The sequence below is a fragment of the Hypanus sabinus genome, assembly GCF_030144855.1.
Source record: "Hypanus sabinus isolate sHypSab1 chromosome 24 unlocalized genomic scaffold, sHypSab1.hap1 SUPER_24_unloc_28, whole genome shotgun sequence".
Lineage (NCBI taxonomy): Eukaryota > Metazoa > Chordata > Chondrichthyes > Myliobatiformes > Dasyatidae > Hypanus > Hypanus sabinus.
In genome coordinates, this window is record NW_026778942.1 from 18812 (window position 1) to 46510 (window position 27699).

The window sequence follows — 27699 nt, forward strand, 5'->3', positions numbered from 1 at the left end:
GAACACTACCTCACTATTTTGCTCTATTTTTGCACAACTTATTTATTCAATATTGTAACTTCTAGTAGTCCAGCACTGTACTGCTGACACAAAACAAATTTCACTGCATAGGTCAGTGATAGTAAGCCTGGTTCGAATACAGAAACACAAGAGATTCTGCAGATGCTGGAAATCCAGAGCAACACACACAAAATGCTGGAGGAACTCAGCAGGTCAGGCAGCATCTATGGAAATGAATAAACAGTTGACGTTTCAACCCAATACCCCCGATGTGCCCAGTTTCTCCAATCTCTCTGCATAATTCAGATCCTCCCACCCAGCCACATCCCGGTGAGTCTCCTCTCGAGCACAACCACATCCTTTCCAAACGCAACAGATCCTGGAAATCCAGAGTAACAGGCACAATTTGCCCGAGGAACTCAGCAGGTCAGGCAGCATCTATGGAGACATTTGGGGCTGAGACCCTTCATCAGGACTTCAACAAGCTTCAAACCCTCTGTCACGGGATGAAAGTCTGGAAATGTCAACTCCATAGATGCTGCCTGCCCTGTTGAGTTCCTCCAGCGCTTTGCGTGCGTTGCTCTGATTCTCAATCCCGTCCACCTACCTTTTCCAAGCGGATCAGCAACTTGTTGGCCTCAATGACGTAGTGGTTGATTCGGGCTCCTCGCCACTGCTGGAACTTGCTCCTCACGCTCCTGGTCACGCCTGCAGTCCAGGAAGAAGCACTGTCGTCACCCAGGAACGAGACTACCAGCGACCTCCTCCATCACACAGTCTCCAACCCTCCCGCCTTCCCGCTCGGAGCCCACGGTAGGGGTACTGTGCACCGGTTCCGTGGGGTTTACAGAGCACGGGAAACTAGACCGACATGCCCGCTGAGCACACGACTGGCACGGTAATGTAGCGGTTAGCGTAACGTCGCACGATCACGGACAGGGTTCAATCCCCACCGCTGTCTACAAAGAGTGTGCACGTTCTGGCCGTGACCCCGTGCATTTCCTATGGGCACTCCGGTTCCCACCCCCATTCCAAAGGGTGAGTGAGTTGCAGGCACGCTACGTTGGCAACCTCCCCCCCCCCACCCCCCCAAGAACATCCTCGGACTGTGCTGGTCAGTGACGCAAAAGCAGGGCATTTCACTGATGTTTCAATGTACAAGTGACAAGTAAAACTGACCCATGTCCTTTGCAAACGCTATTCATTTTAGTAATCCTGGACAGCAAAAATTCTGCTTCCTGCAGACTGTTGGTATATCTTATGGATTTTGAGCTTTTGCTCATGAAAATCTCCATGAAATTTCCCTTCGAGCACCATTTTCTTGAAATTGATATATTAGTTATTTCAATTCTTAATTCATTAAGAGACGCCAAGATTCAGGAAGGCATTTTGTTGGTCCACAAATCAAACGTCATCAATGACAGGCAATTCGAAGAGCTTCTCGTGGGACCGGAGAAAATCACATGGAAGGCTTTCAAGGATGTTGTTGAAAATTTTCCGGGCAACTGCAGAACACCAAATTATGTGCAGCTGGCTGACAATGTGCTTCAAGCATACAAAACCACGAAGTGCAACATGTCACTAAAGATTCATTTCCTGCTTTCCCATTTAGACTTCTTCCCGGCCGATCTTGTCACTGTCAGTGACGAGCACGGTGAAAGGTTTCACCAGGACATTGTAGTATCAGGGCAACTGGAATCCATCAATGCTGGCTGATTGTTATTGGAAACTTCAGCGAGAAGCCTCAGACACTAAACACAAATGAAAATCATCAACAAAACATTTTTAGCTTAGCTGAGCTATTGCAAAGAATCACAGCCTTATGCAATTAAATGCATTATATTCAATAAAAGTTATTTACTTGTTTCTCCAAATCCTTACGTGATGCAAGTAGTTTGAAATTACATTTGTGTTCAATTTCAACGGTCCATCATAAATAAAAATTCAGAAGAAGCAACACTTTTGGAAAAAATCTGTTGTCCAGTGCAATTTATGGATTCTCGATTTACACTCTAAAGGAGCTGAAGATGGTGCCGAGGACGACTTGTCCAAGTCCAGCTGTGAAACAGTTTAAACTCTTCTCTCTAGTGTCTCTTCTTTCCGCTTAAGGTGGCTGGGGTCCATTCGGAGCCCCTGATATACAGCTGCACTCAAACTGTGGTCTTCACGGTCGGAGCCCGCCGAGCGGCCTGGAAAACGGGCGCCTTCAGCCCCGTGGACCCGATTGTGTGCCGGTGCCACGTTGCCTGAGATCGGAACGTCGAGACAGCGGCAGGGAGTGCTACCTCTCTCTCTCTCATCAGCGAGAGACAGAGAGCCTGCGGCAGGTTGAACTGTTGAGGATGCACAGTGGTTTTTGATGGTCTAGATCATGGTCTCTTTGGGAAGGGGGTGGGCTCGCTATTTCTTGCATAGCGAGAAGCGGTGGGGGCTGATGCTTTTTGCTGGGAAGGGGTTCTAACATTTTCCTGTCATTCATGCTTTGGGGATTTTCTTCCGTTTCGCGGGTGTCTGTGAAGAGTAAGAATTTCAGGTTGTATACAGTGTCCATTCACCACAAAACCAAACAAACTTCACATCAGGTATCGGAGTAATGAACCTACCCTGATCATCTGACCCCTCCCCTCTCACCTCGTGACCCGGCCTGTTGAGTCTACGCTGGCCACTGACACAACTCACCGAGGTCCTGAGGCTCCCACTTGCTGGTGTCCACTCCGCCCGTGTAAACCAGGTCCTGGGGCTCCGGCTCCAGCTGGCCCGACTCGTCCCTCTTCAGGAGCTTGCGCTTCGCTCGGCCGAGGAAGGCTGCCGAGGGTGGGAGGCAGCAAGGAGGGGAGAGAGGGGGAGGAGTGAAAGAAGGGTCAGTGGCTAGTCCCACACAATGGCATCAGGGGAAGGCTCACGTTACGTGGTCAGGAAGATTTCCTTCCGTCCATTAACGGAGGTTGGGGTTGGATGCTCCATAACCCCCGCGACAGCCATCAGCATCCAGGGCTTCCGAAAGGAAGGAGAGGTGGGTGGGGGGGGGGGGGGGGAGGTGGGGTTAAAGGGTCCAGGAAGGAAGGAGAGAGGCCGAGTTGAGGTAGGTGCTGGTGGTGGGGAGGGTAAAAAGGGGGCTGGAGAGAAGCAGAGCAGAGGTGGGGAAGAGGTAGGAGGTGAGGCAGGAGAGGGCTGTGGGAAGCAGGCAGACAGGAGGACACACAGCGGCACACACTCACTTTTAATCTGGCCCACCATGTGTCCATCATCGTCGCTGGAGTGCGCCTCTTCGTAGTGAGCTTGGAGCTGCTGAACGGATAGAAGGTCCTTCAGACAGAGGGGACACAGGAATCCTTCACGCACCTCTCCCAGCGAGGGGCTGCCCCCTCGGCCATGGCTGGGCTGGGGCGGCGAGGAGGGGGACGCCCACATCCCTTCCCAAGCTGCTCAGCTGTGGCCTGAAGGCGGCAGGCGGGACGGGACTGGCGACGCTCTGGCGATCCCCCGGGGCAACATCTCACGTCGGGAAGAGGTCAGGCATAACTGTGGGGCCTGGACAATTCAACACTGCGGACAGAACACAGAGAACAGTGTGGTAGTACCATCACCATACAATGCAGGGCATGCTACCAGTGGGGACGGTTCTGTCGCTGTGTAACACCGGGGTATGGGTCCGGCACTGTAACACCGGGGTACGGTACCGGTGGGGACGGTTCAGTCACGTGTGACAACGGGGTACGGGTCTGTCACTCTGTGACACTGGGGTAAGGTACCGGTAGGGACAGGTCTGCCACTGTAACACCAGGGTACGGTGCCAGTGGGGACGGGTCTGTCACTGTCACACCGGGGTACAGGTCTGTCACTCTGCGACACTGGGGTACGGTACCGGTGGGGACGGGTCTGCCACTGTAACACCAGGGTACGGTGCCAGTGGGGACGGGTCTGTCCCTGTCACACCAGGGTACGGTGCCAGTGGGGACGGGTCTGTCACTGTCACACCAGGGTACAGGTCTGTCACTCTGCGACACTGGGGTAGGGTACCGGTGGGGACGGGTCTGTCACTGTAACACCAGGGTACGGTACCGGTGGGGACGGGTCTGTCCCTGTCACACCAGGGTACGGTACTGGTGGGGATGGGTCTGTCACTGTAACACCGGGGTACGGTACCAGTGGGGACAGGTCCATCACTGTGTGACACCGGGGTACGGTACCGGTAGGGACGGGTCTGTCACTGTATAACACCGGAGTACGGTACATGTGGGGATGGGTCTGTCACTGTGTGACTCCGGAGTACGGTACCGGCGGGGATGGGTCTTTCACTCTGTGACACCGGAGTACGGTACCGGTGGGGACGGGTCCGTCACTCTGTGACACCGGGGTACGGAACCGGTGTGGACGGATCTGACACTGTAACACCAGGGTACGGTACCGGTGGGGTCGGGTCTGTCTCTGTGTAACACTGGGGTACGGTACCGGTGGGGATGGGTCTGTCTCTGTGTAACACTGGGGTACGGTACCTGTGGGGATGGGTCCGTCACTCTGTGACACCGGGGTACAGTACTGGTGGGGACGGATCTGTCACGTTGTGTCACCGGAGTACGGTACCGGGGGGGGACGGGTCTGTCACTCTGTGACACCAGGATACGGTACCGGTGGGGACGGGTCCGTCACTCTGTGACACCGGGGTACGGTACCGGTGGGGATAGGTCTGTCATTGTAACACTGGGGTACGGTACTGGTGGGGTGGGTCACTGTGCAACACCGGGGGTACGGTACCGGTGGGGACGGGTCCGTCACTCTGTGACACCGGGGTACGGAACCGGTGTGGACGGATCTGACACTGTAACACCAGGGTACGGTACCGGTGGGGTCGGGTCTGTCTCTGTGTAACACTGGGGTACGGTACCGGTGGGGATGGGTCTGTCTCTGTGTAACACTGGGGTACGGTACCTGTGGGGACGGGTCCGTCACTCTGTGACACCGGGGTACAGTACTGGTGGGGACGGATCTGTCACGTTGTGTCACCGGAGTACGGTACCGGGGGGGACGGGTCTGTCACTCTGTGACACCAGGATACGGTACCGGTGGGGACGGGTCCGTCACTCTGTGACACCGGGGTACGGTACCGGTGGGGATAGGTCTGTCACTCTGTGACACCAGGGTACGGTACCGGTGGGGACGGGTCTGTCACTTTATGACACCGGAGTACGGTACCGTGGGGGACGGGTCTGTCTCTGTGTAACACCGGGGTACAGTACTGGTGGGGACGGGTCCATCACTCTGTGACACCGGGGTACGGTACCGGTGGGGACGGGTCTGTCATTGTAACACTGGGGTACGGTACTGGTGGGGTGGGTCACTGTGCAACACCGGGGGTACGGTACCGGTGGGGATGGTTCTGTCACTGTGTGACACCAGGGTACGGTACCGGTGGGGACGGGTCTGTCACCGTGTGACACCGGGGTACGGTACCGGTGGGGACGGGTCTGTCACCGTGTGACACCGGGGTACGGTACCGGTGGGGATGGCTCTGTCACTGTATAACACCGGAGTACGGTACATGTGGGGATGGGTCTGTCACTGTGTGACACCGGGGTACGGTACCAGTGGGGACAGGTCTGTCACTGTGTGACACCGGGGTACGGTACCGGTGGAGAAGGGTCTGTCTCTGTGTAACACCGGGGTACGGTACTGGTGGGGACGGGTCCGTCACTCTGTGACACCGGGGTACAGAACCGGTGTGGACGGGTCTGACACTGTATAACACCGGAGTACGGTACATGTGGGGATGGGTCTGTCACTGTGTGACACCGGGGTACGGTACCGGTGGGGATGGGTCTGTCACTCTGTGACACCAGGATACGGTACCGGTGGGGACGGGTCTGTCACTTTCTGACACCGGAGTACGGTACCGGGGGGGACGGGTCTGGCTCTGTGTAACACCGGGGTACGGTACTGGTGGGGACGGGTCCGTCACTCTGTGACACCGGGGTACGGAACCGGTGTGGACGGGTCTGACACTGTAACACCAGGGTACGGTACCGGTGGGGTCGGGTCCGTCACTGTGTGACACCGGGGTACGGTACCGGCGGGGACGGGTCCGTCACTCTGTGACACCGGGGTACGATACCGGTGGGGATAGGTCTGTCACTCTGTGACACCAGGGTACGGTACCGGTGGGGACGGGTCTGTCACTTTATGACACCGGAGTACGGTACCGTGGGGGACGGGTCTGTCTCTGTGTAACACCGGGGTACAGTACTGGTGGGGACGGGTCCATCACTCTGTGACACCGGGGTACGGTACCGGTGGGGACGGGTCTGTCATTGTAACACTGGGGTACGGTACTTGTGGGGTGGGTCACTGTGCAACACCGGGGGTACGGTACCGGTGGGGATGGTTCTGTCACTGTGTGACACCAGGGTACGGTACCGGTGGGGACGGGTCTGTCACCGTGTGACACCGGGGTACGGTACCGGTGGGGATGGGTCTGTCACTGTATAACACCGGAGTACGGTACATGTGGGGACGGGTCTGTCTCTGTGTTACACCAGCATACAGTACCAGTGGGGATGGGTCTGTCACTGTGTGACACCGGGGTACGGTACCGGTGGGGACGGGTCTGTCATGTGTAACACCGGGGTACGGTACTGGTGGGGACGGGTCCGTCACTCTGTGACACCGGAGTACGGAACCGGTGTGGACGGGTCTGACACTGTCACACGGGGGTACGGTACCGGTGGGGACGGGTCTGTCACTGTATAACACCGGAGTAAGGTACATGTGGGGATGGGTCTGTCACTGTGTGACACCGGGGTACGGTACCGGTGGGGACGGGTCTGTCACTGTATAACACCGGAGTACGGTACATGTGGGGATGGGTCTGTCACTGTGTGACACTGGGGTACGGTACCAGTGGGGACGGGTCTGTCACTGTGTGACACCAGGGTACGGTACCGGTGGGGACGGGTCTGTCCCTGTCACACCAGGGTACGGTACTGGTGGGGATGGGTCTGTCACTGTAACACCGGGGTACGGTACCAGTGGGGACAGGTCCATCACTGTGTGACACCGGGGTACGGTACCGGTAGGGACGGGTCTGTCACTGTATAACACCGGAGTACGGTACATGTGGGGATGGGTCTGTCACTGTGTGACTCCGGAGTACGGTACCGGCGGGGATGGGTCTGTCACTGTATAACACCGGGGTACGGTACCAGTGGGGATGGGTCTTTCACTCTGTGACACCGGAGTACGGTACCGGTGGGGACGGGTCCGTCACTCTGTGACACCGGGGTACGGAACCGGTGTGGACGGATCTGACACTGTAACACCAGGGTACGGTACCGGTGGGGTCGGGTCTGTCTCTGTGTAACACTGGGGTACGGTACCGGTGGGGATGGGTCTGTCTCTGTGTAACACTGGGGTACGGTACCTGTGGGGATGGGTCCGTCACTCTGTGACACCGGGGTACAGTACTGGTGGGGACGGATCTGTCACGTTGTGTCACCGGAGTACGGTACCGGGGGGGACGGGTCTGTCATTCTGTGACACCAGGATACGGTACCGGTGGGGACGGGTCCGTCACTCTGTGACACCGGGGTACGGTACCGGTGGGGATAGGTCTGTCACTCTGTGACACCAGGGTACGGTACCGGTGGGGACGGGTCTGTCACTTTATGACACCGGAGTACGGTACCGTGGGGGACGGGTCTGTCTCTGTGTAACACCGGGGTACAGTACTGGTGGGGACGGGTCCATCACTCTGTGACACCGGGGTACGGTACCGGTGGGGACGGGTCTGTCATTGTAACACTGGGGTACGGTACTGGTGGGGTGGGTCACTGTGCAACACCGGGGGTACGGTACCGGTGGGGACGGGTCCGTCACTCTGTGACACCGGGGTACGGAACCGGTGTGGACGGATCTGACACTGTAACACCAGGGAACGGTACCGGTGGGGTCGGGTCTGTCTCTGTGTAACACTGGGGTACGGTACCGGTGGGGATGGGTCTGTCTCTGTGTAACACTGGGGTACGGTACCTGTGGGGACGGGTCCGTCACTCTGTGACACCGGGGTACAGTACTGGTGGGGACGGATCTGTCACGTTGTGTCACCGGAGTACGGTACCGGGGGGGACGGGTCTGTCACTCTGTGACACCAGGATACGGTACCGGTGGGGACGGGTCCGTCACTCTGTGACACCGGGGTACGGTACCGGTGGGGATAGGTCTGTCACTCTGTGACACCAGGGTACGGTACCGGTGGGGACGGGTCTGTCACTTTATGACACCGGAGTACGGTACCGTGGGGGACGGGTCTGTCTCTGTGTAACACCGGGGTACAGTACTGGTGGGGACGGGTCCATCACTCTGTGACACCGGGGTACGGTACCGGTGGGGACGGGTCTGTCATTGTAACACTGGGGTACGGTACTGGTGGGGTGGGTCACTGTGCAACACCGGGGGTACGGTACCGGTGGGGAAGGTTCTGTCACTGTGTGACACCAGGGTACGGTACCGGTGGGGACGGGTCTGTCACCGTGTGACACCGGGGTACGGTACCGGTGGGGACGGGTCTGTCACCGTGTGACACCGGGGTACGGTACCGGTGGGGATGGCTCTGTCACTGTATAACACCGGAGTACGGTACATGTGGGGATGGGTCTGTCACTGTGTGACACCGGGGTACGGTACTGGTGGGGACGGGTCCGTCACTCTGTGACACCGGGGTACAGAACCGGTGTGGACGGGTCTGACACTGTATAACACCGGAGTACGGTACATGTGGGGATGGGTCTGTCACTGTGTGACACCGGGGTACGGTACCGGTGGGGATGGGTCTGTCACTCTGTGACACCAGGATACGGTACCGGTGGGGACGGGTCTGTCACTTTGTGACACCGGAGTACGGTACCGGGGGGGACGGGTCTGGCTCTGTGTAACACCGGGGTACGGTACTGGTGGGGACGGGTCCGTCACTCTGTGACACCGGGGTACGGAACCGGTGTGGACGGGTCTGACACTGTAACACCAGGGTACGGTACCGGTGGGGTCGGGTCCGTCACTGTGTGACACCGGGGTACGGTACCGGCGGGGACGGGTCCGTCACTCTGTGACACCGGGGTACGATACCGGTGGGGATAGGTCTGTCACTCTGTGACACCAGGGTACGGTACCGGTGGGGACGGGTCTGTCACTTTATGACACCGGAGTACGGTACCGTGGGGGACGGGTCTGTCTCTGTGTAACACCGGGGTACAGTACTGGTGGGGACGGGTCCATCACTCTGTGACACCGGGGTACGGTACCGGTGGGGACGGGTCTGTCATTGTAACACTGGGGTACGGTACTTGTGGGGTGGGTCACTGTGCAACACCGGGGGTACGGTACCGGTGGGGATGGTTCTGTCACTGTGTGACACCAGGGTACGGTACCGGTGGGGACGGGTCTGTCACCGTGTGACACCGGGGTACGGTACCGGTGGGGATGGGTCTGTCACTGTATAACACCGGAGTACGGTACATGTGGGGACGGGTCTGTCTCTGTGTTACACCAGCATACAGTACCAGTGGGGATGGGTCTGTCACTGTGTGACACCGGGGTACGGTACCGGTGGGGACGGGTCTGTCATGTGTAACACCGGGGTACGGTACTGGTGGGGACGGGTCCGTCACTCTGTGACACCGGAGTACGGAACCGGTGTGGACGGGTCTGACACTGTAACACCAGGGTACGGTACCGGTGGGGACGGGTCTGTCACTGTCACACGGGGGTACGGTACCGGTGGGGACGGGTCTGTCACTGTATAACACCGGAGTACGGTACATGTGGGGATGGGTCTGTCACTGTGTGACACCGGGGTACGGTACCGGTGGGGACGGGTCTGTCACTGTATAACACCGGAGTACGGTACATGTGGGGATGGGTCTGTCACTGTGTGACACTGGGGTACGGTACCAGTGGGGACGGGTCTGTCACTGTGTGACACCGGGGTACGGTACCGGTGGAGAAGGGTCTGTCTCTGTGTAACACCGGGGTACGGTACTGGTGGGGACGGGTCCGTCACTCTGTGACACCGGGGTACGGAACCGGTGTGGATGGGTCTGACACTGTAACACCAGGGTACGGTACCGGTGGGGTCGGGTCCGTCACTGTGTGACACCGGGGTACGGAACCGGTGTGGACGGGTCTGACACTGTAACACCGGGGTACGGAACCGGTGTGGACGGGTCTGACACTGTAACACCAGGGTACGGTACCGGTGGGGTCGGGTCTGTCTCTGTGTAACACCGGGGTATGGTACTGGTGGGGACGGGTACGGTACTGGTGTGGAGGGGTCCGTCACTCTGTGACACCGGAGTACGGAACCCGTGTGGACGGGTCTGACACTGTAACACCAGGGTACGGTACCGGTGGGGACGGGTCTGTCACTGTCACACGGGGGTACGGTACCGGTGGGGACGGGTCTGTCACTGTATAACACCGGAGTACGGTACATGTGGGGATGGGTCTGTCACTGTGTGACACCGGGGTACGGTACCAGTGGGGACGGGTCTGTCACTGTATAACACCGGAGTACGGTACATGTGGGGATGGGTCTGTCACTGTGTGACACCGGAGTACGGTACCGGCGGGGATGGGTCTGTCACTGTAGAACACTGGGGTACGGTACCGGTGGAGATGGGTCTTTCACTGTGTGACACCGGGGTACGGTACCGGTGGGGACAAGTCTGTCACTTTGTGACACCAGAGTATGGTACCGGTGGGGACGGGTCCGTCTCTGTGTTACACCGGCATACAGTACCAGTGGGGATGGGTCTGTCACTGTGTGACACCGGGGTACGGTACCGGTGGGGACGGGTCTGTCTCTGTGTAACACCGGGGTACAGTACCAGTGGAGAAGGGTCTGTCTCTGTGTAACACCGGGGTACGGTACTGGTGGGGATGGGTCCGTCACTCTGTGACACCGGAGTACGGAACCGGTGTGGACGGGTCTGACACTGTAACACCAGGGTACGGTACCGGTGGGGACGGGTCTGTCACTGTCACACGGGGGTACGGTACCGGTGGGGACGGGTCTGTCACTGTATAACACCGGAGTACGGGACAGGTGGGGATGGGTCTGTCACTGTGTGACACTGGAGTACGGTACCGGCGGGGATGGGTCTGTCACTGTATAACACCGGGGTACGGTACCGGTGGGGACGGGTCTGTCACTGTATAACACCGGAGTACGGTACCTGTGGGGATGGGTCTGTCACTGTGTGACACCGGAGTACGGTACCGGTGGGGATGGGTCTTTCACTCTGTGACACCAGGGTACGGTACCTGTGGGGATGGGTCTGTCTCTGTGTAACACCGGGGTACGGTACTGGTGGGGACGGGTCCGTCACTCTGTGACACCGGAGTACGGAACCGGTGTGGACGGGTCTGACACTGTAACACCAGGGTACGGTACCGGTGGGGACGGGTCTGTCACCGTGTGACACCGGGGTACGGTACCGGTGGGGACGGGTCTGTCACCGTGTGACACCGGGGTACGGTACCGGTGGGGACGGGTCTGTCACCGTGTGACACCGGGGTACGGTACCGGTGGGGATGGCTCTGTCACTGTATAACACCGGAGTACGGTACATGTGGGGATGGGTCTGTCACTGTGTGACACCGGGGTACGGTACCGGTGGGGATGGGTCTGTCACTCTGTGACACCAGGATACGGTACCGGTGGGGACGGGTCTGTCACTTTGTGACACCGGAGTACGGTACCGGGGGGGACGGGTCTGGCTCTGTGTAACACCGGGGTACGGTACTGGTGGGGACGGGTCCGTCACTCTGTGACACCGGGGTACGGTACCGGTGGGGACGGGTCTGTCATTGTAACACTGGGGTACGGTACTTGTGGGGTGGGTCACTGTGCAACACCGGGGGTACGGTACCGGTGGGGATGGTTCTGTCACTGTGTGACACCAGGGTACGGTACCGGTGGGGACGGGTCTGTCACCGTGTGACACCGGGGTACGGTACCGGTGGGGATGGGTCTGTCACTGTATAACACCGGAGTACGGTACATGTGGGGACGGGTCTGTCTCTGTGTTACACCAGCATACAGTACCAGTGGGGATGGGTCTGTCACTGTGTGACACCGGGGTACGGTACCAGTGGGGACGGGTCTGTCATGTGTAACACCGGGGTACGGTACTGGTGGGGACGGGTCCGTCACTCTGTGACACCGGAGTACGGAACCGGTGTGGACGGGTCTGACACTGTAACACCAGGGTACGGTACCGGTGGGGACGGGTCTGTCACTGTCACACGGGGGTACAGTACCGGTGGGGACGGGTCTGTCACTGTATAACACCGGAGTACGGTACATGTGGGGATGGGTCTGTCACTGTGTGACACCGGGGTACGGTACCGGTGGGGACGGGTCTGTCACTGTATAACACCGGAGTACGGTACATGTGGGGATGGGTCTGTCACTGTGTGACACTGGGGTACGGTACCAGTGGGGACGGGTCTGTCACTGTGTGACACCGGGGTACGGTACCGGTGGAGAAGGGTCTGTCTCTGTGTAACACCAGGGTACGGTACTGGTGGGGACGGGTCCGTCACTCTGTGACACCGGGGTACGGAACCGGTGTGGACGGGTCTGACACTGTAACACCAGGGTACGGTACCGGTGGGGTCGGGTCCGTCACTGTGTGACACCGGGGTACGGAACCGGTGTGGACGGGTCTGACACTGTAACACCGGGGTACGGAACCGGTGTGGACGGGTCTGACACTGTAACACCAGGGTATGGTACCGGTGGGGTCGGGTCTGTCTCTGTGTAACACCGGGGTATGGTACTGGTGGGGACGGGTATGGTACTGGTGTGGAGGGGTCCGTCACTCTGTGACACCGGAGTACGGAACCCGTGTGGACGGGTCTGACACTGTAACACCAGGGTACGGTACCGGTGGGGACGGGTCTGTCACTGTCACACGGGGGTACGGTACCGGTGGGGACGGGTCTGTCACTGTATAACACCGGAGTACGGTACATGTGGGGATGGGTCTGTCACTGTGTGACACCGGGGTACGGTACCAGTGGGGACGGGTCTGTCACTGTATAACACCGGAGTACGGTACATGTGGGGATGGGTCTGTCACTGTGTGACACCGGGGTACGGTACCGGTGGGGACGGGTCTGTCACTGTATAACACCGGAGTACGGTACATGTGGGGATGGGTCTGTCACTGTGTGACACCGGAGTACGGTACCGGCGGGGATGGGTCTGTCACTGTAGAACACTGGGGTACGGTACCGGTGGAGATGGGTCTTTCACTGTGTGACACCGGGGTACGGTACCGGTGGGGACAAGTCTGTCACTTTGTGACACCAGAGTATGGTACCGGTGGGGACGGGTCCGTCTCTGTGTTACACCGGCATACAGTACCAGTGGGGATGGGTCTGTCACTGTGTGACACCGGGGTACGGTACCGGTGGGGACGGGTCTGTCACTGTCACACGGGGGTACGGTACCGGTGGGGACGGGTCTGTCACTTTGTGACACCGGAGTACGGTACCGGTGGGGTCGGGTCCGTCACTGTGTGACACCGGGGTACGGTACCGGCGGGGACGGGTCTGTCCCTGTGTGACACCAGGGTAGGGTACCGGTGGGGATGGGTCTGTCACTGTGTGACACCGGGGTATGTTACCGGTGGGGATGGGTCTGTCACTGTATAACACCGGGGTACGGTACCGGTGGGGTCGGGTCCGTCACTGTGTGACACCGGGGTACAGTAACGGTGGGGATGGGTCTGTCTCTGTGTAACACTGGGGTACGGTACCTGTGGGGACGGGTCCGTCACTCTGTGACACCAGGATACGGTACTGGTGGGGATGGGTCTGTCACTGTGTGACACCGGGGTACGGTACCGGGGTGGACGGGTCTGTCACTCTGTGACACCAGGATACGGTACCGGTGGGGACGGGTCTGTCACTTTGTGACAGCGGAGTACGGTACCAGGGGGGACAGGTCTGACACGGTAACACCAGGGTACGGTAACGGCGGGGACGTGTCCGTCACTGTGTGACACCGGGGTACGGTACCGGTGGGGACGGGTCCGTCACTGTGTAACACCAGGGTACAGTAACGGTGTGGATGGGTCTGTCTCTGTGTAACACTGGGGTACGGTACCTGTGGGGACGGGTCTGTCACTCTGTGACACCGGGGTACGGTACTGGTGGGGATGGGTCTGTCACTCTGTGACACCGGGGTACAGTACTGGTGGGGACGGGTCTGTCACTTTGTGTCACCGGAGCACGGTACCAGTGGGGACGGGTCTGTCTCTGTGTAACACCGGGGTACAGTACCAATGGGGACGGGTCTGTCTCCGTGTAACACCGGGGTACGGTACCGGTGGGGACGGGTCTGTCACTTTGTGACACCGGAGTACGGTACCGGTGGGGTCGGGTCCGTCACTGTGTGACACCGGGGTACGGTACCGGTGGGGTCGGGTCTGTCACTTTGTGACACCGGAGTACGGTACCGGTGGGGTCGGGTCTGTCACTTTGTGACACCGGGGTACGGTACCGGTGGGGTCGGGTCTGTCACTTTGTGACACCGGGGTACGGTACCGGTGGGGACGGGTCTGTCACTTTGTGACACCGGAGTACGGTACCGGTGGGGTCGGGTCTGTCACTTTGTGACACCGGGGTACGGTACCGGTGGGGTCGGGTCTGTCACTTTGTGACACCGGGGTACGGTACCGGTGGGGACGGGTCTGTCACTTTGTGACACCGGGGTACGGTACAGGTGGGGACGGGTCTGTCACTTTGTGACACCGGGGTACGGTACCGGTGGGGACGGGTCTGTCACTTTGTGACACCGGAGTACGGTACCGGTGGGGACGGGTCTGTCACTTTGTGACACCGGAGTACGGTACCGGTGGGGACGGGTCTGTCACTTTGTGACACCGGAGTACGGTACCGGTGGGGACGGGTCTTTCTCTGTGTAACACCGGGGTACAGTACCAGTGGGGATGGGTCTGTCACTGTGACACAGGGGTACGGTACCGGTGGGGTTGGGTCTGTCACTCTGTGACACCAGGGTACGGTACCGGTTGGGACGGGTCTGTCACTTTGTGACACCGGGGTACGATACCGGCGGGGACGGGTCCGTCACTGTGTGACACCGGGGTACGGTACCGGTGGGGACGGGTCTGTCCCTGTGTGTCACTGGGGTACGGTACCGGTGGGGTCGGGTCCGTCACTGTGTGACACTGGGGTACGGTACCGGTGGGGACGGGTCCGTCACTGTGTAACACCGGGGTACAGTAACGGTGCGGATGGGTCTGTCTCTGTGTAACACTGGGGTACGGTACCTGTGGGGACGGGTCCGTCACTCTGTGACACCTGGGTACGGTACCGGTGGGGTCGGGTCTGTCACTTTGTGACACCGGAGTACGGTACCGGTGGGGTCGGGTCTGTCACTTTGTGACACCGGAGTACGGTACCGGTGGGGACGGGTCTGTCACTTTGTGACACCGGGGTACGGTACCGGTGGGGACGGGTCTGTCACTTTGTGACACCGGGGTACGGTACCGGTGGGGACGGGTCTGTCACTTTGTGACACCGGAGTACGGTACCGGTGGGGACGGGTCTGTCACTTTGTGACACCGGAGTACGGTACCGGTGGGGACTGGTCTGTCACTTTGTGACACCGGAGTACGGTACCGGTGGGGACGGGTCTTTCTTTGTGTAACACCGGGGTACAGTACCAGTGGGGATGGGTCTGTCACTGTGACACAGGGGTACGGTACCGGTGGGGACGGGTCTGTCACTTTGTGACACCGGAGTACGGTACCGGTGGGGTCGGGTCCGTCACTTTGTGACACCGGAGTACGGTACCGGAGGGGTCGGGTCTGTCACTTTGTGACACCGGAGTACGGTACCGGTGGGGTCGGGTCTGTCACTTTGTGACACCGGGGTACGGTACCGGTGGGGTCGGGTCTGTCACTTTGTGACACCGGAGTACGGTACCGGTGGGGTCGGGTCTGTCACTTTGTGGCACCGGGATACGGTACCGGTGGGGACGGGTCCATCACTCTGTGACACCGGGGTACGGTACCGGTGGGGACGGGTCTGTCACTTTGTGACACCGGGGTACGGTACCGGCGGGGACGGATCCGTCACTGTGTGACACCGGGGTACGGTACCGGTGGGGACGGGTCTGTCCCTGTGTGTCACCGGGGTACGGTACCGGTGGGGTCGGGTCCGTCACTGTGTGACACCAGGGTACGGTACCGGCGGGGACGGGTCCGTCACTGTGTGACACCGGAGTACGGTACCGGTGGGGTCGGGTCTGTCACTTTGTGACACCGGAGTACGGTACCGGTGGGGTCGGGTCTGTCACTTTGTGACACCGGAGTACGGTACCGGTGGGGTCGGGTCTGTCACTTTGTGACACCGGAGTACGGTACCGGTGGGGACGGGTCTGTCACTTTGTGACACCGGGGTACGGTACCGGTGGGGACGGGTCTGTCACTTTGTGACACCGGAGTACGATACCGGTGGGGACGGGTCTGTCACTTTGTGACACCGGAGTACGGTACCGGTGGGGACGGGTGTGACACCGGAGTACGGTACCGGTGCGGACGGGTCTTTCTCTGTGTAACACCGGGGTACTGTACCAGTGGGGATGGGTCTGTCACTGTGACACAGGGGTACGGTACCGGTGGGGTTGGGTCTGTCACTCTGTGACACCAGGGTACGGTACCGGTGGGGACGGGTCTGTCACTTTGTGACACCGGAGTACGGTACCGGTGGGGTCGAGTCTGTCCCTGTGTGGCACCGGGATACGGTACCGGTGGGGACGGGTCCATCACTCTGTGACACCGGGGTACGGTACCGGTGGGGACGGGTCTGTCACTTTGTGACACCGGGGTACGGTACCGGCGGGGACGGATCCGTCACTGTGTGACACCGGGGTACGGTACCGGTGGGGACGGGTCTGTCCCTGTGTGTCACCGGGGTACGGTACCGGTGGGGTCGGGTCCGTCACTGTGTGACACCAGGGTACGGTACCGGCGGGGACGGGTCCGTCACTGTGTGACACCGGGGTACGGTACTGGTGGGGACGGGTCCGTCACTGTGTAACACCAGGGTACAGTAACGGTGGGGATGGGTCTGTCTCTGTGTAACACTGGGGTACGGTACCTGTGGGGACGGGTCCGTCACTCTGTGACACCGGGGTACAGTACTGGTGGGGACGGGTCTGTCACGTTGTGTCACCGGAGTACGGTACCGGGGGGGACGGGTCTGTCACTCTGTGACACCAGGATACGGTACCGGTGGGGACGGGTCTGTCACATTGTGACACCGGAGTACGGTACCCGGGGGGACGGGTCTGACACTGTAACACCAGGGTAAGGTACCGGTGGGGACGGGTCTGTCACTTTGTGACTCCGGAGTACGGTACCCGGGGGGACGGGTCTGACACTGTAACACCAGGGTACGGTACCGGTGGGGACGGATCTGTCACTTTGTGACACCGGAGTACGGTACCCGGGGGGACGGGTCTGACACTGTAACACCAGGGTACGGTACCGGAGGGGACGGGTCCGTCACTGTGTGACACCGGGGTACGGTACCGGTGGGGATGGGTCCGTCACTGTGTAACACCAGGGTACAGTAACGGTGGGGATGGGTCTGTCTCTGTGTAACACTGGGGTACGGTACCTGTGGGGACGGGTCTGTCACTCTGTGACACCGGGGTACGGTACCGGTGGGGATGGGTCTGTCACTCTGTGACACCGGGGTACAGTACTGGTGGGGACGGGTCTGTCACCTTGTGTCACCGGAGTACGGTACCGGTGGGGATGGGTCTGTCTCTGTAACACCGGGGTACAGTACCAGTGGGGATGGGTCTGTCACTGTGACACCGGGGTACGGTACCGGTGGGGTTGGGTCTGTCACTCTGTGACACCAGGGTACGGTACCGGTGGGGACGGGTCTGTCACTTTGTGACACCGGAGTACGGTACCGGGGGGGACGGGTCTGTCTCTGTGTAACACAGGGGTACAGTACTGGTGGGGACGGGTCCGTCACTCTGTGACACCGGGGTACGGTACCGGTGGGGTAGGGTCCGTCACTGTGTGACACCGGGGTACGGTACCGGCGGGGACGGGTCCGTCACTGTGTGACACCGGGGTACGGTACCGATGGGGACGGGTCCGTCACTGTGTAACACCAGGGTACAGTAACGGTGGGGATGGGTCTGTCTCTGTGTAACAATGGGGTACGGTACCTGTGGGGACGGGTCTGTCACTCTGTGACACCGGGGTACGGTACCGGTGGGGATGGGTCTGTCACTCTGTGACACCGGGGTACAGTACTGGTGGGGACGGGTCTGTCACTTTGTGTCACCGGAGCACGGTACCGGTGGGGACGGGTCTGTCTCTGTGTAACACCGGGGTACAGTACCAATGGGGACGGGTCTGTCTCTGTGTAACACCGGGGTACGGTACCGGTGGGGCTGGGTCTGTCACTCTGTGACACCAGGGTACGGTACCGGTGGGGACGGGTCTGTCACTTTGTGACACCGGAGTACGGTACCGGTGGGGTCGGGTCCGTCACTGTGTGACACCGGAGTACGGTACCGGTGGGGTCGGGTCTGTCACTTTGTGACACCGGAGTACGGTACCGGTGGGGACGGGTCTGTCACTTTGTGACACCGGGGTACGGTACCGGTGGGGATGGGTCTGTCACTTTGTGACACCGGGGTACGGTATCCGGGGGGACGGGTCTGACACTGTAACACCAGGGTACGGTACCGGAGGGAACGGGTCCGTCACTGTGTGACACCGGGGTACGGTACCGGTGGGGATGGGTCCGTCACTGTGTAACACCAGGGTACAGTAACGGTGGGGATGGGTCTGTCTCTGTGTAACACTGGGGTACGGTACCTGTGGGGACGGGTCTGTCACTCTGTGACACCGGGGTACGGTACCGGTGGGGATGGGTCTGTCACTCTGTGACACCGGGGTACAGTACTGGTGGGGACGGGTCTGTCACTTTGTGTCACCGGAGTACGGTACCGGTGGGGATGGGTCTGTCTCTGTGTAACACCGGTGTACAGTACCAGTGGGGATGGGTCTGTCACTGTGACACCGGGGTACGGTACCGGTGGGGATGGGTCTGTCACTTTGTGACACCGGGGTACGGTATCCGGGGGGACGGGTCTGTCTCTGTGACTCCGGGGTACGGTACCGGTGGGGACGGGTCTGTCATTGTAACACTGGGGTACGGTACTGGTGGGGTGTGTCACTGTGCAACACCGAGGGTACGGTACCGGTGGGGATGGTTCTGTCACTGTGTGACACCAGGGTACGGTACCGGTGGGGACGGGTCTGTCTCTGTGTAACACCGGCATACAGTACCAGTGGGGATCGGTCTGTCACTGTGTGACACCGGGGAACGGTACCGGTGGGGACGGGTCTGTCTCTGTGTAACACCGGGGTACAGTACCAGTGGAGAAGGGTCTGTCTCTGTGTAACACCGGGGTACGGTACCGGTGGGGACGGGTCCGTCACTCTGTGACACCGGAGTACGGAACCGGTGTGGACGGGTCTGACACTGTAACACCAGGGTACGGTACCGGTGGGGACGGGTCTGTCACTGTCACACGGGGGTACGGTACCGGTGGGGACGGGTCTGTCACTGTATAACACCGGAGTACGGTACATGTGGGGATGGGTCTGTCACTGTGTGACACCGGAGTACGGTACCGGCGGGGATGGGTCTGTCACTGTATAACACCGGGGTACGGTACCGGTGGGGATGGGTCTTTCACTCTGTGACACCGGGGTACGGTACCGCTGGGAACGGGTCTGTCACTTTGTGACACCGGAGTACGGTACCGGTGGGGACGGGTCTGGCTCTGTGTAACACCGGGGTACAGTACCAGTGGGGATGGGTCTGTCACTGTGTGACACCGGGGTACGGTACCGGTGGGGATGGGTCTGTCACTCTGTGACACCAGGATACGGTACCAGTGGGGACGGGTCTGTCACTCTGTGACACCGGGGTACGGTACCGGTGGGGATGGGTCTGTCACTCTGTGACACCGGGGTACAGTACCGGTGGGGACGGGTCTGTCACTTTGTGTCACCGGAGTATGGTACCGGTGTGGTCAGGTCTGTCCCTGTGTGACACCGGGATACGGTACCGGTGGGGACGGGTCTGTCCCTGTGTGGCACCGGAGTACGGAACCGGTGTGGACAAGTCTGACACTGTAACACCACGGTACGGTACCGGTGGGGACGGGTCTGTCACTGTATAACACCGGAGTACAGTACATGTGGGGATGGGTCTGTCACTGTGTGACACCGGAGTACGGTACATGTGGGGATGGGTCTGTCACTGTGTGACACCAGGGTATGGTACCGGTGGGGATGGGTCTGTCACTGTGTGACACCGGGGTATGTTACCGGTGGGGATGGGTCTGTCACTGTATAACACCGGGGTACGGTACCGGTGGGGTCGGGTCCGTCACTGTGTGACACCGGGGTACAGTAACGGTGGGGAAGGGTCTGTCTCTGTGTAACACTGGGGTACGGTACCTGTGGGGACGGGTCCGTCACTCTGTGACACCGGGGTACAGTACTGGTGGGGACGGGTCTGTCACGTTGTGTCACCGGAGTACGGTACCGGGGTGGACGGGTCTGTCACTCTGTGACACCAGGATACGGTACCGGTGGGGACGGGTCTGTCACTTTGTGACACCGGAGTACGGTACCAGGGGGGACGGGTCTGACACTGTGTGACACCAGGGTACGGTACCGGTGGGGACGGGTCCGTCACTGTGTAACACCGGGGTACGGTACCTGTAGGGACGGGTCTGTCACTCTGTGACACCAGGGTACGGTACCGGGGGGGACGGGTCTGTCTCTGTGACTCCGGGGTACGGTACCGGTGGGGACGGGTCTGTCATTGTAACACTGGGGTACGGTACTGGTGGGGTGTGTCACTGTGCAACACCGAGGGTACGGTACCGGTGGGGATGGTTCTGTCACTGTGTGACACCAGGGTACGGTACCGGTGGGGACGGGTCTGTCTCTGTGTAACACCGGCATACAGTACCAGTGGGGATCGGTCTGTCACTGTGTGACACCGGGGAACGGTACCGGTGGGGACGGGTCTGTCTCTGTGTAACACCGGGGTACAGTACCAGTGGAGAAGGGTCTGTCTCTGTGTAACACCGGGGTACGGTACCGGTGGGGACGGGTCCGTCACTCTGTGACACCGGAGTACGGAACCGGTGTGGACGGGTCTGACACTGTAACACCAGGGTACGGTACCGGTGGGGACGGGTCTGTCACTGTCACACGGGGGTACGGTACCGGTGGGGATGGGTCTGTCACTGTATAACACCGGAGTACGGTACATGTGGGGATGGGTCTGTCACTGTGTGACACCGGAGTACGGTACCGGCGGGGATGGGTCTGTCACTGTATAACACCGGGGTACGGTACCGGTGGGGATGGGTCTTTCACTCTGTGACACCGGGGTACGGTACCGCTGGGGACGGGTCTGTCACTTTGTGACACCGGAGTACGGTACCGGTGGGGACAGGTCTGTCTCTGTGTAACACCGGGGAACAGTACCAGTGGGGATGGGTCTGTCACTGTGTGACACCGGGGTACGGTACCGGTGGGGATGGGTCTGTCACTCTGTGACACCAGGATACGGTACCAGTGGGGACGGGTCTGTCACTCTGTGACACCGGGGTACAGTACCGGCGGGGACAGGTCTGTCACTGTGTAACACCGGGGTACGGTACCGGCGGGGACGGGTCTGTCACTGTGTGACACCGGGGTACGGTACCGGCGGGGACGGGTCTGTCACTTTGTGACACCGGGGTACGGTACCGGTGGGGTCGGGTCTGTCACTTTGTGACACCGGAGTACGGTACCGGTGGGGTCGGGTCTGTCACTTTGTGACACCGGAGTACGGTACCAGGGGGGACGGGTCTGACACTGTGTGACACCAGGGTACGGAACCGGTGGGGACGGGTCCGTCACTGTGTAACACCGGGGTACGGTACCTGTAGGGACGGGTCTGTCACTCTGTGACACCAGGGTACGGTACCGGTGGGGACGGGTCTGTCATTGTAACACTGGGGTACGGTACTGGTGGGGTGTGTCACTGTGCAACACCGGGGGTACGGTACCGGTGGGGATGGTTCTGTCACTGTGTGACACCAGGGTACGGTACCGGTGGGGACGGGTCTGTCTCTGTGTAACACCGGCATACAGTACCAGTGGGGATCGGTCTGTCACTGTGTGACACCGGGGAACGGTACCGGTGGGGACGGGTCTGTCTCTGTGTAACACCGGGGTACGGTACCGGTGGGGACGGGTCCGTCACTCTGTGACACCGGAGTACGGAACCGGTGTGGACGGGTCTGACACTGTAACACCAGGGTACGGTACCGGTGGGGACGGGTCTGTCACTGTCACACGGGGGTACGGTACCGGTGGGGATGGGTCTGTCAGTGTATAACACCGGAGTACGGTACATGTGGGGATGGGTCTGTCACTGTGTGACACCGGAGTACGGTACCGGCGGGGATGGGTCTGTCACTGTATAACACCGGAGTACGGTACATGTGGGGATGGGTCTGTCACTGTGTGACACCGGAGTACGGTACCGGCGGGGATGGGTCTGTCACTGTATAACACCGGGGTACGGTACCGGTGGGGATGGGTCTTTCACTCTGTGACACCGGGGTACGGTACCGCTGGGGACGGGTCTGTCACTTTGTGACACCGGAGTACGGTACCGGTGGGGACGGGTCTGGCTCTGTGTAACACCGGGGTACAGTACCAGTGGGGATGGGTCTGTCACTGTGTGACACCGGGGTACGGTACCGGTGGGGATGGGTCTGTCACTCTGTGACACCAGGATACGGTACCAGTGGGGACGGGTCTATCACTCTGTGACACCGGGGTACGGTACCGGTGGGGATGGGTCTGTCACTCTGTGACACCGGGGTACAGTACCGGTGGGGACGGGTCTGTCACTTTGTGTCACCGGAGTATGGTACCGGTGTGGTCAGGTCTGTCCCTGTGTGACACCGGGATACGGTACCGGTGGGGACGGGTCTGTCCCTGTGTGGCACCGGAGTACGGAACCGGTGTGGACAAGTCTGACACTGTAACACCAGGGTACGGTACCGGTGGGGACGGGTCTGTCACTGTATAACACCGGAGTACGGTACATGTGGGGATGGGTCTGTCACTGTGTGACACCGGAGTACGGTACATGTGGGGATGGGTCTGTCACTGTGTGACACCAGGGTATGGTACCGGTGGGGATGGGTCTGTCACTGTGTGACACAGGGGTATGTTACCGGTGGGGATGGGTCTGTCACTGTGTGACACCGGGGTATGTTACCGGTGGGGATGGGTCTGTCACTGTATAACACCGGGGTACGGTACCGGTGGGGTCGGGTCCGTCACTGTGTGACACCGGGGTACAGTAACGGTGGGGAAGGGTCTGTCTCTGTGTAACACTGGGGTACGGTACCTGTGGGGACGGGTCCGTCACTCTGTGACACCGGGGTACAGTACTGGTGGGGACGGGTCTGTCACTTTGTGACACCGGAGTACGGTACCGGTGGGGATGGGTCTGTCACTCTGTGACACCAGGATACGGTACCAGTGGGGACGGGTCTGTCACTCTGTGACACCGGGGTACAGTACCGGCGGGGACAGGTCTGTCACTGTGTAACACCGGGGTACGGTACCGGCGGGGACGGGTCTGTCACTGTGTGACACCGGGGTACGGTACCGGCGGGGACGGGTCTGTCACTTTGTGACACCGGGGTACGGTACCAGTGGGGTCGGGTCTGTCACTTTGTGACACCGGAGTACGGTACCGGTGGGGTCGGGTCTGTCACTTTGTGACACCGGAGTACGGTACCAGGGGGGACGGGTCTGACACTGTGTGACACCAGGGTACGGAACCGGTGGGGACGGGTCCGTCACTGTGTAACACCGGGGTACGGTACCTGTAGGGACGGGTCTGTCACTCTGTGACACCAGGGTACGGTACCGGTGGGGACGGGTCTGTCATTGTAACACTGGGGTACGGTACTGGTGGGGTGTGTCACTGTGCAACACCGGGGGTACGGTACCGGTGGGGATGGTTCTGTCACTGTGTGACACCAGGGTACGGTACCGGTGGGGACGGGTCTGTCTCTGTGTAACACCGGCATACAGTACCAGTGGGGATCGGTCTGTCACTGTGTGACACCGGGGAACGGTACCGGTGGGGACGGGTCTGTCTCTGTGTAACACCGGGGTACGGTACCGGTGGGTACGGGTCCGTCACTCTGTGACACCGGAGTACGGAACCGGTGTGGACGGGTCTGACACTGTAACACCAGGGTACGGTACCGGTGGGGACGGGTCTGTCACTGTCACACGGGGGTACGGTACCGGTGGGGACGGGTCTGTCACTGTATAACACCGGAGTACGGTACATGTGGGGATGGGTCTGTCACTGTGTGACACCGGAGTACGGTACCGGCGGGGATGGGTCTGTCACTGTATAACACCGGGGTACGGTACCGGTGGGGATGGGTCTTTCACTCTGTGACACCGGGGTACGGTACCGCTGGGGACGGGTCTGTCACTTTGTGACACCGGAGTACGGTACCGGTGGGGACGGGTCTGGCTCTGTGTAACACCGGGGTACAGTACCAGTGGGGATGGGTCTGTCACTGTGTGACACCGGGGTACGGTACCGGTGGGGATGGGTCTGTCACTCTGTGACACCAGGATACGGTACCAGTGGGGACGGGTCTGTCACTCTGTGACACCGGGGTACGGTACCGGTGGGGATGGGTCTGTCACTCTGTGACACCGGGGTACAGTACCGGTGGGGACGGGTCTGTCACTTTGTGTCACCGGAGTATGGTACCGGTGTGGTCAGGTCTGTCCCTGTGTGACACCGGGATACGGTACCGGTGGGGACGGGTCTGTCCCTGTGTGGCACCGGAGTACGGAACCGGTGTGGACAAGTCTGACACTGTAACACCACGGTACGGTACCGGTGGGGACGGGTCTGTCACTGTATAACACCGGAGTACAGTACATGTGGGGATGGGTCTGTCACTGTGTGACACCGGAGTACGGTACATGTGGGGATGGGTCTGTCACTGTGTGACACCAGGGTATGGTACCGGTGGGGATGGGTCTGTCACTGTGTGACACCGGGGTATGTTACCGGTGGGGATGGGTCTGTCACTGTATAACACCGGGGTACGGTACCGGTGGGGTCGGGTCCGTCACTGTGTGACACCGGGGTACAGTAACGGTGGGGAAGGGTCTGTCTCTGTGTAACACTGGGGTACGGTACCTGTGGGGACGGGTCCGTCACTCTGTGACACCGGGGTACAGTACTGGTGGGGACGGGTCTGTCACGTTGTGTCACCGGAGTACGGTACCGGGGTGGACGGGTCTGTCACTCTGTGACACCAGGATACGGTACCGGTGGGGACGGGTCTGTCACTTTGTGACACCGGAGTACGGTACCAGGGGGGACGGGTCTGACACTGTGTGACACCAGGGTACGGTACCGGTGGGGACGGGTCCGTCACTGTGTAACACCGGGGTACGGTACCTGTAGGGACGGGTCTGTCACTCTGTGACACCAGGGTACGGTACCGGGGGGGACGGGTCTGTCTCTGTGACTCCGGGGTACGGTACCGGTGGGGACGGGTCTGTCATTGTAACACTGGGGTACGGTACTGGTGGGGTGTGTCACTGTGCAACACCGAGGGTACGGTACCGGTGGGGATGGTTCTGTCACTGTGTGACACCAGGGTACGGTACCGGTGGGGACGGGTCTGTCTCTGTGTAACACCGGCATACAGTACCAGTGGGGATCGGTCTGTCACTGTGTGACACCGGGGAACGGTACCGGTGGGGACGGGTCTGTCTCTGTGTAACACCGGGGTACAGTACCAGTGGAGAAGGGTCTGTCTCTGTGTAACACCGGGGTACGGTACCGGTGGGGACGGGTCCGTCACTCTGTGACACCGGAGTACGGAACCGGTGTGGACGGGTCTGACACTGTAACACCAGGGTACGGTACCGGTGGGGACGGGTCTGTCACTGTCACACGGGGGTACGGTACCGGTGGGGATGGGTCTGTCACTGTATAACACCGGAGTACGGTACATGTGGGGATGGGTCTGTCACTGTGTGACACCGGAGTACGGTACCGGCGGGGATGGGTCTGTCACTGTATAACACCGGAGTACGGTACATGTGGGGATGGGTCTGTCACTGTGTGACACCGGAGTACGGTACCGGCGGGGATGGGTCTGTCACTGTATAACACCGGGGTACGGTACCGGTGGGGATGGGTCTTTCACTCTGTGACACCGGGGTACGGTACCGCTGGGGACGGGTCTGTCACTTTGTGACACCGGAGTACGGTACCGGTGGGGACGGGTCTGGCTCTGTGTAACACCGGGGTACAGTACCAGTGGGGATGGGTCTGTCACTGTGTGACACCGGGGTACGGTACCGGTGGGGATGGGTCTGTCACTCTGTGACACCAGGATACGGTACCAGTGGGGACGGGTCTATCACTCTGTGACACCGGGGTACGGTACCGGTGGGGATGGGTCTGTCACTCTGTGACACCGGGGTACAGTACCGGTGGGGACGGGTCTGTCACTTTGTGTCACCGGAGTATGGTACCGGTGTGGTCAGGTCTGTCCCTGTGTGACACCGGGATACGGTACCGGTGGGGACGGGTCTGTCCCTGTGTGGCACCGGAGTACGGAACCGGTGTGGACAAGTCTGACACTGTAACACCAGGGTACGGTACCGGTGGGGACGGGTCTGTCACTGTATAACACCGGAGTACGGTACATGTGGGGATGGGTCTGTCACTGTGTGACACCGGAGTACGGTACATGTGGGGATGGGTCTGTCACTGTGTGACACCAGGGTATGGTACCGGTGGGGATGGGTCTGTCACTGTGTGACACAGGGGTATGTTACCGGTGGGGATGGGTCTGTCACTGTGTGACACCGGGGTATGTTACCGGTGGGGATGGGTCTGTCACTGTATAACACCGGGGTACGGTACCGGTGGGGTCGGGTCCGTCACTGTGTGACACCGGGGTACAGTAACGGTGGGGAAGGGTCTGTCTCTGTGTAACACTGGGGTACGGTACCTGTGGGGACGGGTCCGTCACTCTGTGACACCGGGGTACAGTACTGGTGGGGACGGGTCTGTCACGTTGTGTCACCGGAGTACGGTACCGGGGTGGACGGGTCTGTCACTCTGTGACACCAGGATACGGTACCGGTGGGGACGGGTCTGTCACTTTGTGACACCGGAGTACGGTACCAGGGGGGACGGGTCTGACACTGTGTGACACCAGGGTACGGTACCGGTGGGGACGGGTCCGTCACTGTGTAACACCGGGGTACGGTACCTGTAGGGACGGGTCTGTCACTCTGTGACACCAGGGTACGGTACCGGGGGGGACGGGTCTGTCTCTGTGACTCCGGGGTACGGTACCGGTGGGGACGGGTCTGTCATTGTAACACTGGGGTACGGTACTGGTGGGGTGTGTCACTGTGCAACACCGAGGGTACGGTACCGGTGGGGATGGTTCTGTCACTGTGTGACACCAGGGTACGG

The 27699-nt window shown here is 60.2% G+C and overlaps 1 protein-coding gene across 1 annotated transcript in view; it reads right to left on the reverse strand.

Annotated features, from left to right (window-relative positions):
* Positions 1 to 27699, reverse strand: part of LOC132385501 (rabenosyn-5) — a gene marked incomplete at its 3' end in the record, with an annotated part of 61976 nt that overhangs the window by 18807 nt on the left and 15470 nt on the right. The window contains exons 2-4 of the mRNA XM_059957614.1: positions 3219 to 3546; positions 2680 to 2805; positions 608 to 708 (exon numbers count right to left, since the gene is read on the reverse strand). Of these exons, the coding sequence (XP_059813597.1) occupies positions 608 to 708; positions 2680 to 2805; positions 3219 to 3411 (420 nt within the window). The remainder of the gene's footprint in view (positions 1 to 607; positions 709 to 2679; positions 2806 to 3218; positions 3547 to 27699) is intronic.